The 15163-nt window shown below is 55.4% G+C and overlaps 1 protein-coding gene across 1 annotated transcript; it reads left to right on the top strand.

Moving 5' to 3' along the window:
• The first annotated feature begins 8211 nt into the window (after nt 1-8211).
• Nucleotides 8212-14687, top strand: hpgd (15-hydroxyprostaglandin dehydrogenase). The gene is made up of 7 exons (XM_039750076.1): nt 8212-8464; nt 8559-8682; nt 9550-9656; nt 11137-11233; nt 12855-12931; nt 13657-13820; nt 14464-14687. The coding sequence occupies exons 1-7, from the start codon at nt 8372-8374 to the stop codon at nt 14585-14587; spliced, it is 786 nt and encodes a 261-aa protein (XP_039606010.1). The 5' UTR covers nt 8212-8371; the 3' UTR covers nt 14588-14687.
• Nucleotides 14688-15163: the final 476 nt, after the last annotated feature.

Below are 15163 nucleotides of genomic sequence, written 5' to 3' on the forward strand. Positions count from 1 at the left end.
AGTGACGCCTGAATGGACTCTGACACCCCAAAGCCCCCAATTAGATTAAGAAGGTTATTCCAGCAAACTGAAGGAATTTGGCTCATCACTGGTGGGTCACACTGCGAGTCAGAGGTGGGCATAGAGTTGACAGCCTGGTGATGCACAGTCCAGCGCTCCGGCCCGCTGCTGGGTCACAGAGCCTCTGGGCATCAGTGCCACATGTAGATGGGACATACAGTGACGTTTGCTTCCTTGCCTGACTGCCATCGTGTCCTTGATAAGTGGTGGCCCATCAGTCCTCCTCACACCCCTTTAGCTGCCAAGGCTACAGTGGCACATTCAAAGAGGAGCTCACAGGCCAAGGGTAAGGGTTTGCCGCTCAGTGCGTTATTGTGGGCGCCAGCCTGAACGTGAGAGCACACGCAGGGGCACATCCTTAGCACCCCATGCCCACTGTCTGTCTCTGACCGGGCGATGCGATGAAGAGTGGCAGTCAAACGACAAGGAAAGAAAGTCTGAGACCCAAGACCCCCAAACCCCACCAAGTCATCTGACCAATGCCATGACACTGTGGCACCCTCAGCAGCCCCCCCCCAGTGAGGCATCCTTTGTCTTTTATGCAGGAGTAAAACCCGTTTGGTCAGATGGTCATGTGTCAGCTTGGGGGGCCGCCAGCCATCACTTGGCATCTTCTCTGTGCCCGAGTCTGTCAGTCTTTACCTGGGCTTGGAAAGCAGACGTCTGCACTCTGAGCTACTAAAGGAAGCGACGCGTGAGTGTGGCGGGTGTGCAGGTGCCCACCTGGGACCACCAGGACAGCAGCACGAGGAGCTTGGCATCTTCGGCTCTTGTTTATACACGATGACCCTTTTTGTCCCACGCCGTCAGGACTCACTCTGAGGGTCTCGACTGGCCTGGCGCTGTGGGCCACTGGCCTTTGACCGAGCCTGCAGTTTGCTTTGTCGTCCCTCCACGAGGGGTCCGAGACCACCGGTGCCACATATCAGACGTTTTCACGGTACATCTTAGAGTTCGGGGGTCCTTTTGTACTCCGAAGCCTGCGTGAGCGTAAGTGCGCTGTCCACATCACAAGCAGAGCGCCTGCCCGTGCCAAGTCCGTGGTGAGTGGTCTTCAGGTCCGGCGCGTGTAGACCTTGTGCTTCATAGCTGGCGTCTTCTCCTTTTCTATTGTGCTTTGTTTGTGACCCTCTTCTTTCAGCGGGCGCACCTTTCTGTATTTTTGTATTTAAAATAAAAGCATGGTCTTCAACTCGGATGTTGGTGGCTCATCTCTGGGTGCCTCCTGAAGCACGTGATGTTTCTACGAGAGGTGGCACTCGACTGAGGTGCCCTCACTTTGAGTTTCCTCTGTGTCCTTCCAAAACAGAAGCGGTGGTCCATTAACATGTCCTCAGGGGGGCGTCAAGTGGCACACAAGAGGCTCAGTTGGCTGGAGGGGCCACTCGGGTAAGGAGAACAATAAAAAAAATCAAAGACTTGTCTGTCACCCATGTGCTGGCATCCCTGGCATTATTGGGACGTCTCTGAGACAACCCTTGCCCCCTTTATGGCACCTTGTACAACACAGATAAAGGTCCCTGGCACGGAACGGGCACAGAGAAGTTGAGTCAAGCGATTGCCCAGTGCAGTGCCAGGTAAATCAACAACTCTGGCAAAGATCTGTCATCGTCATCGTGTGGCCATCACTTTGTGAATTCAGGAGGACAAAGCCCTTTCTCTTCGGCCCATTGTTTTGGTGCTCTAATGTTAACCCTAAGGGTCTTTCAGCCCTCATTTGAATCGTTTTTAGGGTCTCTGAAGGGCTCTCACATTAACCCTAATGTTTATGAAATATAATTTAGAAATGTCATTTATTTATCCAGTGCTTTAGGTCTCACTTTGGTGTCATTACCAAATTTACGATCCTTCTGCTTTTATTTTATATTTTGGTCAGTAGGGGGCAGTCTTGACCGTTTTTGACCATAAGACTGGCGGTTTTCTGAATATCTAGAATGTAGACGCATGTCATCGAGTGATCTATGAAGTCTAAAACGTTGAATTGTTAGACATATAGATTAGCTCGATTTCTCTGCTGGGCTGGCACCCTGCCCGGGGTTTGTTGGCTCCAGCAGACCCCCGTGACCCTCAAGTTAGGATATAGCGGGTTGGATGGATGATCTTTATTCAGGACCAGGGCACCACAGCTTTGTCTTCGGGCTCTCATCTCCTACACTAACCCTAATCGGGTCCAAAATGGCACCAAGAGGCAGAGGGCGCCACGGAGTGCCAGGCTCAGATCTCTCATCTCAGTTGGTCTCTGCCAGTATCTCATGGCAGGGCCTTTCACAAGGTCCTCATTTTAGGGGCACAACATCTGGTGGTGACCCCAAATTTCAGCTGCCAAATCAAGATGTACTGGGTGACCTGAAGGTGGCACTCTGCTCTGTTGTCTCCCCTGTGGATGGCACAATGCCCTGTCAGTATGGCTCCTTCGCTTGAGTCTGGGGCTCGTGGGGACACGTCTTCTCATAATGACGACGTGATGTCATCGACGGGTCATGTGACTCACCCTTAAAGCCCTTTGCTGAAAGTCAAACCGGCGCCCCCATGCGAGGTGCGCCACCTAGTGTTTCATTGACGCAGCGTTGGCCGCAGCGGGTGGCTGCCTGTTGTACTGACAAACACGAAAACAGCCGAGACCCCAGCCCGAGCCCCTTTAAGGGGGCCTATTGGATTTCAGAAGGGCCAGGGGCCGCAGTCCCATGATGCCTCAGCTCCTTAGTTAGCGAGTGGGATGCCAGGAGAGTCTGTGGTCCCCGAGGGTGGCACTCGTGTCACGTCTGCTCTGCTGCCTTCTCTTGCTGTTCCGAGGAGCAGAGTGAGGGCAGACGTCACCCTTGATGGCAGCTCCTCCGGTCCTGAGGGGCTGAAGACCAAACGGGGCGAGGTGAAGGTGCCATGTGGGTGCTCCTTCCCTCAGAGCCCTCTGCCACGTGGGCCGCTTTTCGAGTTGGCCGTTTGAGCTCTGGCCTGGCGTGTTGAGGTCTCAGTTTGGTTTTCGGTGGTCTGTCCCTCTCTGCTCCTGGTCTCCTCAGCTCTCGATGGCACATCAGCTCTTCCATAAACGCTTTAGACTCCGGCAGTGGCATTCGGGATGGGGGGAGGCCCCCTTGTGTCGTCCCTGCGTTTATTGCCTGCCTTTGTACCCCTTGGGGGTCTCGATTTGATTTTGTTCACTTACTGCTCCTGAGTGCCCCCTGCAGGTTCACAAGACCCCAAGTTCCAAATCAAAGCCAGCGCTTAGTGTGTCGAGCTCTGTGTCTGTGTCACTCATGCCAGCCTCTGTGCCCGATCATCTGAGCCCCTGATGTCCTTTGAGTGGAGGTCTTCACTGGTCCAGCACTTCAAGGCGTTCGGTGGGCCTGTTCTCCTTGGATGAGGCGCTATATGGCTTCATGGTGGCACGCCGGGTTCAGCCACTGGCTCTCTGTGTCCCTCGGTGCCAGAGCTGAGGTCGGCTGCCACGCCTGTCCTCCTGCATTTGGGGGGCTGCTGCTGTTGACCAGCATCATACCAAGGTGACCCTTCAGGCCTCCACGTGACCTCCCAGACTCGCATGCCCCCTGCCCCCCAGGCCTCATGCCCAGACATGTGCCAACACATCTGTCCAACACGTGAGGCATTTCACAAATTCTTCTGCTGACACGTGGTGGGCTCCTTCAGCGCCTGACGAGACTGCGGTGGGCCAGCGATAATCTGCGCTGCTCTCGTCTGTGCACTCGCGGACCCCCCTGACGGGCACTTGTGTGTTTGGGTGGCCGCAGTTCACATGCAGACGACTGGGGTGCCATTTGTGTTGCCCACAGCCTTCCTTCATGCCAGTGTTTTCTCTCTGCCAGCTCACCTGCTGCTTACCCGGTCTGAATTACAGAGAGTGGAGGCTGAAAGGCAAATTTACAAACAGCGAGGGCCGCCTTGGCATCCACCACTGCCACCGAACAGCTAATTGACTTGTGTGCTCGTAAAGCGCTGCCTGGGCCATGATGCCCGCTTGGTAAATGAAGAGCAGCACAGTAGAACGGGAAAGGCGGCCGACTCTGGGCTAATGAATTTAAGGAAAGTCACGGCGACGATTTATAATTCATCAGCGGGCACCACGTGGCAGGAAGGAAATGAATCATTAACATAACGTGAGAGTGCCAGAGCGGTGCCATGTGCCCGGCCCCGGCCGTCATGGTGCCAGCCTGTCATCACCTTCTCTATCAGGAGCCGTAAGTGAAGTCCACCCGCTTTAGTTTGATGTCACCTCACTGTCTTGGCATCCTGGCGCCCAGCATCACACATCTAAGTGCCCACTTCACCAGTCCTGGCATGGGTGTCCACTGAGCTGAGGGTCAGCAGCCCACTACACCTCCGTGCAGCAGGAGAACGCCAGGGTCAGCGAGAGGTAAAGCCAAACAGAGGGAGCACAAGGACCCCCAAAAAATGCGTGTGGCCCCCCAGTACGTGTCGCAGTTTGTGCCCTCGCCCTCTCCCTGCTCAGATTCCTGGGTCAGAAATCCAACGTCTTACCTGCTCTGTGCCCCTCTGAGTGCCCCCCAGGCCCCTCCGAGCCACAGACAGGTCAAAGACGATGCGTGTTGCCAGGGTGCCCATGGGGCGTGTGACGTCACCTGCGGTCGATCGCTCGCTCATTCAGTCCACCTGCGGTGTCCTTGTCACGGCTCTGCTTGATGACCGGTCTTCATCTCTGCCTTCGACACAGCGGGCATCACTGGTTTGAGTGCCACCTCCTGGGCAGATCCTGCCATACGTCAAGGGGACACCAGGCAAGAAGCTCTTCTCCCTGCCCTGCTCCTCTTCCTCACTAGGTGCCATCACCCAGTCCCCTGGCATCAGCCTGAGTCTCTGCAGTCTGGATGCCATCCCATCTCCCCAGCCTTCTTCATGGACTTGGTGCCACGTCCTCCCAGGTTCAGTCTGTCGGTCGCAGCACAACTCCTGGTCCAGGAAGACTGGCAGGTGCCACCAAGCCACCGCAGGTAATTTGAATTGCAGCAGCATGTTGAGGTGGGCACATGTCACTCCCCTCCTCAGACCACTACACGTTAAGTGTGTATCCTCAATGACTTTGGTCAGTGGGTCAATGCCAGCGTGTATGGAGATGCCAGCTCTGCTCTGCGTGGTACCAAACCTCAGTCCTCCTCGCTGGCGTTTTGTTATGAGCTCGTCACTTGCGGTCGGTGACTCATTTTGTCACCTTGTCCTGTCACACTTGGTCCCAAGCAGTGCGCAGGCTGAGGTGACTTTAGATTTGTAAAACGGGGGGCTTTTGCTTTCATCCGTCTGTCCGTCGCGTGTTTGTGTGGAGCCCCGAAATAAAAGAGAGTGACAGCGTGGCAGGCAGCTGTGACAGTCAGGGCGGCACTGGTCGTTGGTTTGTTTTCTCTTCTCTGCCCTGTGTGCCCAGAATGAGCTTTGAAGTGGGAGCTCAAGAGCGACGTGGTTAGCAAGGCGCTATAAAGCTCGAGGGGGGATCGATATCATGGCATATAAGGGGCAGACAGCGGTAAGACCCTCCAACAAGCTTTCAACAGTAGTAGAGAATGGTTGGACCACCACAGAGATGGACTGGCAGTGAGTCTGCCATTTGCAGATTGGAAGGTCAGGATGCCAACTAAGGATGCCAGTCAGAGGCAGGTGGCTTTTAACATCAGTAAGCAAGCCCGGGTACGACCTCTGCAGTGCCCACTGTGGTCTTCTGAAGGGACGACTGACCCCTGCTGTCCAGCACAGGTACTGCCAGCCTGCCTGCCCTTAGTGGCAGTGAGAGCCGGGCACAGACCACTGCCGGTGTGACATATGGAGATTGGCTTTGTCTCGATGAGGACCCCTGTCACCAGTCACTCTTTTAGCAGAACGTCACTGGCCACCCAGACTGGTGACTTCCTTGAAGTGGGTGTCACCACCAACAGTGCCATTGGATGCTCTGAGCATAGACAGAGCCAGGTAAAGTATCCATTGGACAGGTGGGCATTAAAGTATCACCTCAGCCCAGGCACGGGTATGGCACTGGTCAGCAGCCAGTAATGCCAATGAGACTCACAGGGTTACATGATTAGAGGCTGGCATGAATTATAAAAGAAAAGAGATAAGAAGACACCACCGGGCACTTCATGGAAAGTGGTCAACACAGGCATGGACTGGCTAGTGCCATCCCATTGTTGTCCCCCTTGGCACTGCCATCCTGTGGTGTCAACTTAGACAACTGTGGGCCAAGGATGAAGCAGACATGGGGACAAAGCCAGGACAGCTGTGCCACCATAGAACCCCCCTGCTGCCCCCCCAGTCGCTCCTTGTATCTGCTGCCCCCATCACCCCGGCCCACTGCTATAAATATCCCTCCAGTGTAAATCTCCTGGCAGAGCGCGCCACTCGACGGCTCCGATTTCATAAATATTTATACCCAGGCTGCTCAGCTGAGCCGGGCACTAAAAGCCCGAGCTGCATGGCGCATCTTGGACAGACTGTGGCGGGTCAAGGCCAGCCATCTGAAGACCCCTGAGCAACGTCACAGTTCAGGCCGAATCCCACCTGCTGAAGAGATTTCTGAGCAACTTTCAGGGTCAATTTCTGGGCGCTTTGGGCACAGCCTAGAAGGAGACCCCCAGAGGCAGACCGCGGTGATGTCAGGGAGGTGGAGTCCTGGTGGGCACCAAGCACACCATGGGGCAGAGATGCCAGTCAACCCCCTTAGCTCAGCTCAGGGGCCTGGCATGGGGAGGGCAGAGACTGGGTATCACTGGCAGTGCAGAACACCGGGTGCCACCAGGGGTGTATGGAGACCCCTCAGGGGTCACCACGATGCTGACGAGTTGTCACTTCTTCAGCTGACACAACTTTGGCTTGACATTTTAAGTCGCTATATTAAGAGGGCGTCTCCGGCTCCTCTTCTTCTTGTTCTGCCCCTCCGGACCACACTGACCCTGGCACTCTAATCTGAGATGTTGCCAAGTCGTTCGTCTCACCCGCTTCACCTTCTAGTGCTTTCTCTGCTAATGAACTTCTGGGGCTTTTTATTATCTCACTGAAAGGACCTCCAGTTCACTGGCACGAGGGTCCGGCCGGGGGTTTCCGTCTGACTCAGTTCTGGTAGGCAAATCCAACTACTGACACCACCGTGTGACACCAAGCAGCTCACGTCACCTGCCTGAAAGAACAAAAGAGATGTCACCAGTTGTGCCTCGATTGTCACTTTAGATAAAGGCGGTAATAACAAGGGACAGCGTCTCCTGTGTCAGGGTCCTTCCTGCCCGTGCCTGCCACTAAACTGAGAATGCGACAGGGCAGCACTTGCCTGCCTGGGCCAGACCCCCGCAGTGCCCACCAGGGTGCCCCCCGGGCGCTGAAGTGCGCGAACAAAAGAACGACACGGGGGCCGTCCGGTAGACGACGAGCGCCGCCGCTAATCCCGTCTGCGCCTCCGCGCACAGCGCCTTGAATAAACTTTCGATAGGCGCGCCCGGGTTGGGGGGGTCCGCTAATGGCCCCTTTAAGCCTAATTGCCGCCTCCCTGCTGAGTTATCGCTTGTCTTTGTGTTTGCTCGCATTCTTCACCGTGATTTATAGCGCGGCAGGGAAAGAAAAAAACCCGAAACACCTTTACCTGTTTGGGGGTGGGGTGGGGTGGGGAGTGAAGTGGAGGGGGAAGTGGAGCTGCCGGGCTGGACGGCTTGGGACTGGAGCCACGTGACCCCCACCCCCCACCCTCACCCCCAGGGCCACGCACGCTCCCGGTTTACCTGATTTTCGGAACTTTACTCACAAGCACCTCTTAATATATGGGATCGGGGAGCGGGTGGCACTCAGATTCGAGCTCCACTGCCATAAGCTGGCATGTGTCATGATGCCAAGCCGATGGCCGACACCACAGCTCAGTAAAAGTTCAACGGGGGTGCCGACGAGTGGACGCCTCATGGCGATAAAGGAAGAGCCCCCTTTCCCGAGAACGACCCCCGGGGGACTCCCGATACCATTCGGTTCCTATGTGCTGTCACTTGCACCGCCGCGTCGCCTTCGTTTATACAAAGGACAGCGCCATCTCCAACCCCACCACCTCCCCCCAGTCCCAACCTCCCGCCATGCAGACGCCTCCTTTAAACGCGCCTGCGCGGACAGAGCCCACCGATCAGTCGGGCGGAGCCTGCGCGGCTGCTCAGGTGTTCCCACCTGCTCGACCCATGGAACGACATGAAGGCCGGCGCTCCGCAAGGCGCTATAAGAGCGGGCGGCGGGGCCGAGCTGACCGGCAGGTGACCCCGCGCGTTTGGGTCCCGCCCCCCGGAGGACGCATTTAGTGCGGGGCGGCGAGCGCGCGCACATCGGCGACATGGCCCTGACGGGGAGGATCGCGCTCGTCACCGGGGGAGCCCAGGGCATCGGCAGGGCCATCTCGGAGGCGCTGCTGCGGGAGGGGGCCAAGGTAGGGGCCGACGGAGCAGCGGGATGGCCGCTGCCGTCCCGTTAAACCCCTTTCTTCGTGCTCCCCCCTGACTGTCGCCTCTCGTTCCCCGCAGGTCGCGCTCGTGGACTCAAACCCGGAGGTGGCCAGGGAGTGTCGCGGCCGCCTGGAGGAGGCGTTCGGGGTGGGCAGCAGTTTGTTCTTCGAGTGCGACGTGACGGACTGGGCGAAGCTGCAAGGTAGGCGTAGTTTATATCGGCCCGTTGTATATAGCGCCTTTGTCCGCGCCCCCCCCAGAAAAAGGTCAGTCTGCCGACGACTTTAACTTTAATGGCAGCACACCACTGCCATCTCTCAGCTGGCATAGTGCCCGCTCTGGTAAGTGAGGTGGTCCACTCTGCCTAATCCATCCACCTTCAGACCTGTGTTTCCTAATTGGGGGGCACTCGGCATTCGTCCACTGGACCCGTCGTCTGGCTGAGGCGCTGCCCGGCTCCTGAATGGAGTGGATGGCATAGGCCGCAGGTGCCATGCAGTCCAAACAGAGGAAATGCATTGGTTTGATTTGCCAGTCTGGACTCATGGGCACCCTGTCCACATCCTGCCAGTACCAGTGTACCAAGTGTTGTGTAAGAGCAAGCAGGCACTAAGGGTTACTGCTTCTCGCAAATGTCATCAAGATGGGCATGTAGCCTGGCGTTAGGACTCATGGAATGGATGACAAACCACGGGCACCTTGGTAAAGATGGCACCTTAAGTGGTCTTCCCAGGCATTCATCTGCTGCTGTTTCTGGACTTCATCACAACATTCAAGTAAACATCAGCATCGGCCCGGGCACATCGGTGGGCATCGTGAGGTGGACACACTTTGTCACCATGTATCCTGCCCCTTTGTGAGTAGAGAGCCCACCAGATGGCCAGCAGGTCTCGGTTTGAACCTCAAATGGAAAAGTGGAGGCCTGTGGACAAGCTGGCAGGTGACAGTGATGGTGAAAGTCATGCCCTTGTTTTTAAAATGCATTGCTGGAATCGCAGGGTGGCATCATGGGCACAGTGCGCACCGTCTGGTTTCTGATGGTCTCTCGTTTGCTTTTTTTATTCTGCAGAGGCGTTTAGGAAGACCGTTAAGCACTTTGGGCGCCTGGACATCGCGATTAATAACGCGGGCATCAACAACGAGAAGGACTGGCAAAAGACTATCAATGTCAATTTGGTAAGAGACACATCGTCCATGTTTGAGAAGAGAGACAATGTCTGATTATGGGTGGCAGAGCCCGCCTGTGGCTTCTGTGCCGCCTTATGTTAGTCATTTACCCAGACTTCTTCGACTTGGCACTTGTGGTCAGCAGCTGGGGATGCCACACTAGGATAGGGCAGATGGACACAAGGAATGGTTGTCAAACTTAAAATGACCAGCAGGAACCGTGAGCTTATGTGGCAGTAGGCACCTCTGCATGCCACTCTCGCCCAGAGAGAAATGGGCACAAAGTTAAGAGGATCAAAAAGGAAACAAAAAGGAAATAAAATGTTATCTGCTGTGACGCAGTGGATCGATGCCCAGGCACCTGTAGTGGGCAGCACAAATAAAATGCCAGACACTTGTAGAATACCCACCACTTGATGCCATGCTGTGGCCAAGCAGAGCTCTGGGTGGGCCCATGTAACTGCATTGCCTAGCAACAGACACACTTTGGTGGGGTCAAGAGCAAAGGGCAGGGCGGGCCTGGGCAGCTGCCTCAATGGTGCCCAACCCACTGTTTACTTACTGGGTGACCAGGACTTCACTGCCTGCCACTGGTGCAGTCCTGGCACACAACCATTTTAGAGACTGGCACTAAGAAAGGAATGAATAATAAGAGGATGAGGGCTCATGCCAAGCAAGTGCCCAGGGACACTTAACTGGTTGGGACTTCTGAGCCCTGCCCACCTAATCCCTTTCTGCTGCCCCATGCCCATTTATGCCTACTGTACTCCTTTATGCCTCTAAATGTGTGTGCCCAGCATCAGCCACCTGAATGAGTGACACTCTAATCAGATGGCTCAGTGTCCTGGCAATGCCACCTGTGCCTCTGGTATAAACATGGAGGTCCTTGGCAGCATCCTCTGATTACAGGGACATTCATGCATGACTTTATATAGCGCCCCTCACAGTTGTATCTGCTCATCTGACCTCGCAGTCGTCTGTGCCACGTTAGTCGCCATGCAATCTGAATGGCACCTTCATTTGGTTTTTTATTTCCAAGCCTTGGATTCTGCATGTTGGGCTGCATGGGAACCCCGGGTATTTGTCTTGTGTGCCCATGGTGCCCGACATGTGCTCACCTGTGCGACATGACCTGCGTGAAATGAACGATTTGAGGCGCAGCATTGGCTCTGTGAGTGATGGACTGGCACCCCCGGCAGGTCACTTTCTGTCACTGCCATGCTTCATTCTGATGGCTGGTGGGCATTTGGAGGCCACCCTCTGTTAAGGCCTAGTGGGCAGCTCTTGGTTTACTCAGAGCATGGCACTATATGCACCTGGTCTACAACCCCCCTGAGAAACAGCGGGGGTGCCAAAAGGGAGCAGAAATGTTGGGGGGGCAGGCTGTGTACAGCGGGCACAATGCCGGGCTGGTGACTCTTGCTGTGGATTGGACTGATGGATGCCCCCTGGTGCAGGCTGTGACACTTTGTCTTTTCTACCTTGGCAGACCTCCCTGATCAAAGGGACGTACCTGGCACTGGAGCACATGAGCAGAGAGAATGGCAAAGACGGCGGCGTCATCATCAACGTGTCCTCCATGGCAGGTACGGCCTCCACCTTTTCCTCATACTTGTCTTTTCAAAGGTGGGCATTTTAGCGGGCACAGTGACCACTGATGAGGCTGTCCAGGTCTGGTCCTCACCATCCGGCTGCTCCTGTTGTTGTGTCATCATCACATCCAGCACTTTTGACCATTCCTCATGGTGACAAAGTGGCTCTTGAGTGACGTGGCTGTGACGTTGGTCACTCAGTTGAGCTGACCACTGCTGAGGGTCCAGGGGAGGCCAGGAGAGGTGACCCTCAGTATTCCAGCTGAGTGGCTGTGGGCTGCCACACGTCCACTATGACTGTCCTGCCCTGTCAGCTGATTGTGCTTTACAGCCCACACCTGCCCGCTCCTGCCATGGTCATTTCAGTCACTCCTGAGCCCCTGCTGGTCACCATCTATGCCAGACCCACAGGTTTAAATCAGCCTTTACCTTATATAGCGCCTTTCAGCTGACCCCTAGCACACTTGAGTCCAGAGGTGAGGGCTGAGCTGGCATCCTTGGCAATGCAAGACCAAAGCTACCAAAGCAAGGCTACTCTGCCAGCCTGGACAAAGCACAAGATGGTGACAAGAACGAGAAACGTCAGAAAAGGGGCGGCTAGTGAAAGCAGAGGAGCAGAAGACGGTCAGCGGAGCAGCCATGGCACACACTCTGTGCTCCGGTTGGCATTTCTCTTCTCCAGGATGAGCTTTAAAGAGATGCCAGCTGGTCAGGGACTGGCACGCTGTGCACAGCAGTGGCAGAGGCACCCAGGGTGCCCTCCCTTGATTGGCTGTGTCTGAGATCATGTAGGGGGCAATGAGATGTGAGGAAGTCAGAATGGAGTGGCGGGCACAACTTTAAGCCTTGGTCTATATGTACGGGGTCAGGAGTGGGCATGGGGGCAATGCCACATGTAAGTCTTCACGACTTCAGATAGGCCAATCAGGACACCTGATGTCCACTCGTGCAGCCCCAGTGCCCAGCCAGCTCTAGACTGGCACTGCACAAACCGAACACCAAACGGAGCACGATGTTGGTACAGTCGGCTGCCCCCTTAGTTAATTCAGGGTGAGTTGGTGGCTCAGTAGCAGTGTGCCCACTGGCCAGTGTGACTGCTGCCCGGCTTGTGCCCGATGCTGCTGGACACCCTGACTTAGAGTAAACTGCTGTGAGAGGAGTGGGAGCGACAGCGCCCCCTACCTTACAATCCCATGGCAGGCGGGGGCGTCTCGCCTGTGTTAGCGGCTGAAGTTCCCGGCTTTACGAGTTTCATGGATTTTACTGTAAAAAAAAATAATAAGAATAAGAAAAAGAATAAGGCGACAGTCACAAACGGCCACCTGTGTCGCCGGCTTGTTGCGCGCATGAGCGGTTCGTCGGCGCACGAGACGGCCGTTGAGCTCCTCGGCCGCGCGCTCGCAGCCCCACCGCGCGTTCACCTGTCGCGGAGCCTTGGGTTGCGCTGCCATCTGCTGGTGAGCGGTGGTACTGACACGATAGGCGTCTCTTCTTTTGTCGCTTCTTTGTTTATACAAAGTGCCAACGTGCCACCCCCAGTGCCCTGTTCAGCACTGGGCTCTGGGGGTGCTGGGTTGTCATGTAAGCCTCTGTTTCTTGTCTTCTTCCCTTTCAGCCTTCATGCATTCCCCTCACATGCCAGTCTACACGGCCACCAAGTATGGCGTGCTGGGATTCACCAAAGCCATCGCGGTAAGTGGCATGTTACAATGTGCATTGTTGTATGTGTGTGTGCCCACGGCGGGCACCTCGCGGAACATGCAGGGTGAGCTGTGAAGAGCTGGTGCCCTCACCTGGGTGAACCCCATCAGAGAGCCATTTAAACTGGGCACCGAGGGAAGCTCCAGACAGGTGACCACAGGACTGGACGCACATCAGGAAGTTGTGTCACCTGAACGAGCGCCCCAGAGACGTGTGATTGGCTGTCTGACAGTGTAGGCGGGCCTTCTGGCCATGACTGGCGGCTGGTGACTTTACAGAAATCAGTGCCACCCGAGGAGCCACCTTAATGAGGTGCAATGAGCGTCCATAGCCTGCTGGAGGTGCTACGGGCTGCTGGCACAAGTGCACAGACTTGTCGCATGTTGATGTGGCCCGCTGTGCCCATTAGTCAGTTGAACTCTGAGGAGTGGCCTGCTCTGCCCATTAACAAGTTGAGATGTGAGAGGGCACTCAGCGTGGTGTCAGGTGTGGTCCACTGTACCAGTGGGCTTGTTGAGATATGAGAAGTCATACAGTGTGCCAGTCGATGAGCTGAGCTCTCAAGAGTGCCCGCTGTGCTGGTTAGTGAGTTACGTGGTGAGAAATGACCCAGTGTGCCAGTCAGCAAGTTGAGTTGGTCAGCTGAGATGTGCGGTGCCACTTTCCATGCCAGGCAGTGAGTGTTGAAGCTCAACTTGCTGACTTTTGTGTTCCAGGAGGCTTCTGCAGTTGGCAACTTCGGTGTAAGGATCAACGTGCTGTGCCCGGCGTATGTGGACACGCCACTCTTGCAGTCCATCGATAAAGAGGACAAAATGGGGCGCTACTTCAAGTACAAGGAGGAGCTGAGGCAGAGCATGCACACCTACGGTGTCTTGGAGTAAGTCTGGGGTGAGGGGCACCTGCCAGGCGGTGCCAGTGCTGAGATGCTCCTGGGGCTGCTTAGGAGATATTGGTGAGCCGCTTGTGCCACCGTCGAGTTCATTGGCGGCTTTTCAGCCTTCCTTTGACAGGGACACAAGTCTGGGCATAAAGGGCTGTAGGTCACCCAGATGAGGTGGCATGGTGGTGCAGCGGGTAAAGATGGCAATAGGTATGTCATTCAAGGTTGGTAAAGGTTCAGTCAAGCCAAATGATGGCCCAGAGTTACTCTGGGGTTTAGGTGGCACTAAACATGTGTGGCAAACTGGGTGGCATGAGTTTAGCGGTTTGTAATGCCCTGACTGCTAGATTGTGCCACTCCAGAGTCCACCCTCAATTCAAAAGTCAGCCTCATCACTGCTTGTGTGGAGTCTTCCCATGGAGTGAGTGCCCCCCCCCCCATGGTGCCACATCCAGGGTGGGCTAATGCCTGGCACCATCATCTCCAACCATCCTGAACTGGACAGGCATAGAAAACTGCCATGGCCCCCAGGCCCCTCATGCTATCCACATTCTAACAGGGGATTGTTGGGGGCGACCATGCCCGGTGACTGACTGGCACCCCTGCCTCTTCCTCACGTCTTGTCTTTGTCTCCGCGCAGCCCCTCGCTCATCGCCGATGGCATGATGATGATCATCAAGGATGGCAGCCTGAATGGCGCAGTCATGAAAATCACGGCATCCAAAGGGATTCACTTCCAGAGCGATGAGCCCATGTCGGCTTGATGCCCGCCTGTGCCAATTTGTGATTTTTCATAGTTAAATTTGGATTCTGTTAACTTATTGTGTTTACTTTGGGATTTGAATAAAAGCGGCATCTGATGGGCACATGCTACACTAGTGATTCTCTTTGTTAATTGCCCATTTGGTTGGCATTGACCCCATGGCTGTTAGGAGTGAGCAGCTGTGCACTGGTGCCACCTTCAGGGCTGTGCCCACTGTGACCTGCCGGATGAGGGGAGTTTGTCTTACAGCCAAATGAGCAAGGGGCTGAAAAAAAATGACAATCAGTGGCAAGACTGGAGAAAGGGCACCACTACGATGACCCCGGAGCAGGTGCCACTTCACAATGGTGGAATTACCTCCAGCTGTAACTCTTCATGCCACCACTGGAGCTGGCACTGCCAGGTGGAGTAATCCTAATGGGACTACAGTGACAGAAGGGGGCACAGAAGCAACATTGGTAAGAAAAAAGCTCATTGGGCACCAAAGAACATCAAGAGGTGGGCACACATCGAGGAACATAGCGGTAAGGGTGAAGAGGCTCAAGAGTCACAAAGTGAGAACAAGGTGTCACCACGG

The sequence above is a fragment of the Polypterus senegalus genome, chromosome 4, assembly GCF_016835505.1.
Source record: "Polypterus senegalus isolate Bchr_013 chromosome 4, ASM1683550v1, whole genome shotgun sequence".
Classification (NCBI taxonomy): Eukaryota; Metazoa; Chordata; class Cladistia; order Polypteriformes; family Polypteridae; genus Polypterus; species Polypterus senegalus.

What these genes read in the sequence shown, in the direction of transcription:
- hpgd (XM_039750076.1), top strand. Translation starts at nt 8,372, where the DNA reads ATGGCCCTGACGGGGAGGATCGCGCTCGTCACCGGGGGAGCCCAGGGC. An exon ending in GGACTGGGCGAAGCTGCAAG is followed by an intron (nt 8,683 to 9,549) that starts GTAGGCGTAGTT and finishes TTTATTCTGCAG; the next exon opens with AGGCGTTTAGGAAGACCGTT. An exon ending in CAACGTGTCCTCCATGGCAG is followed by an intron (nt 11,234 to 12,854) that starts GTACGGCCTCCA and finishes CTTCCCTTTCAG; the next exon opens with CCTTCATGCATTCCCCTCAC.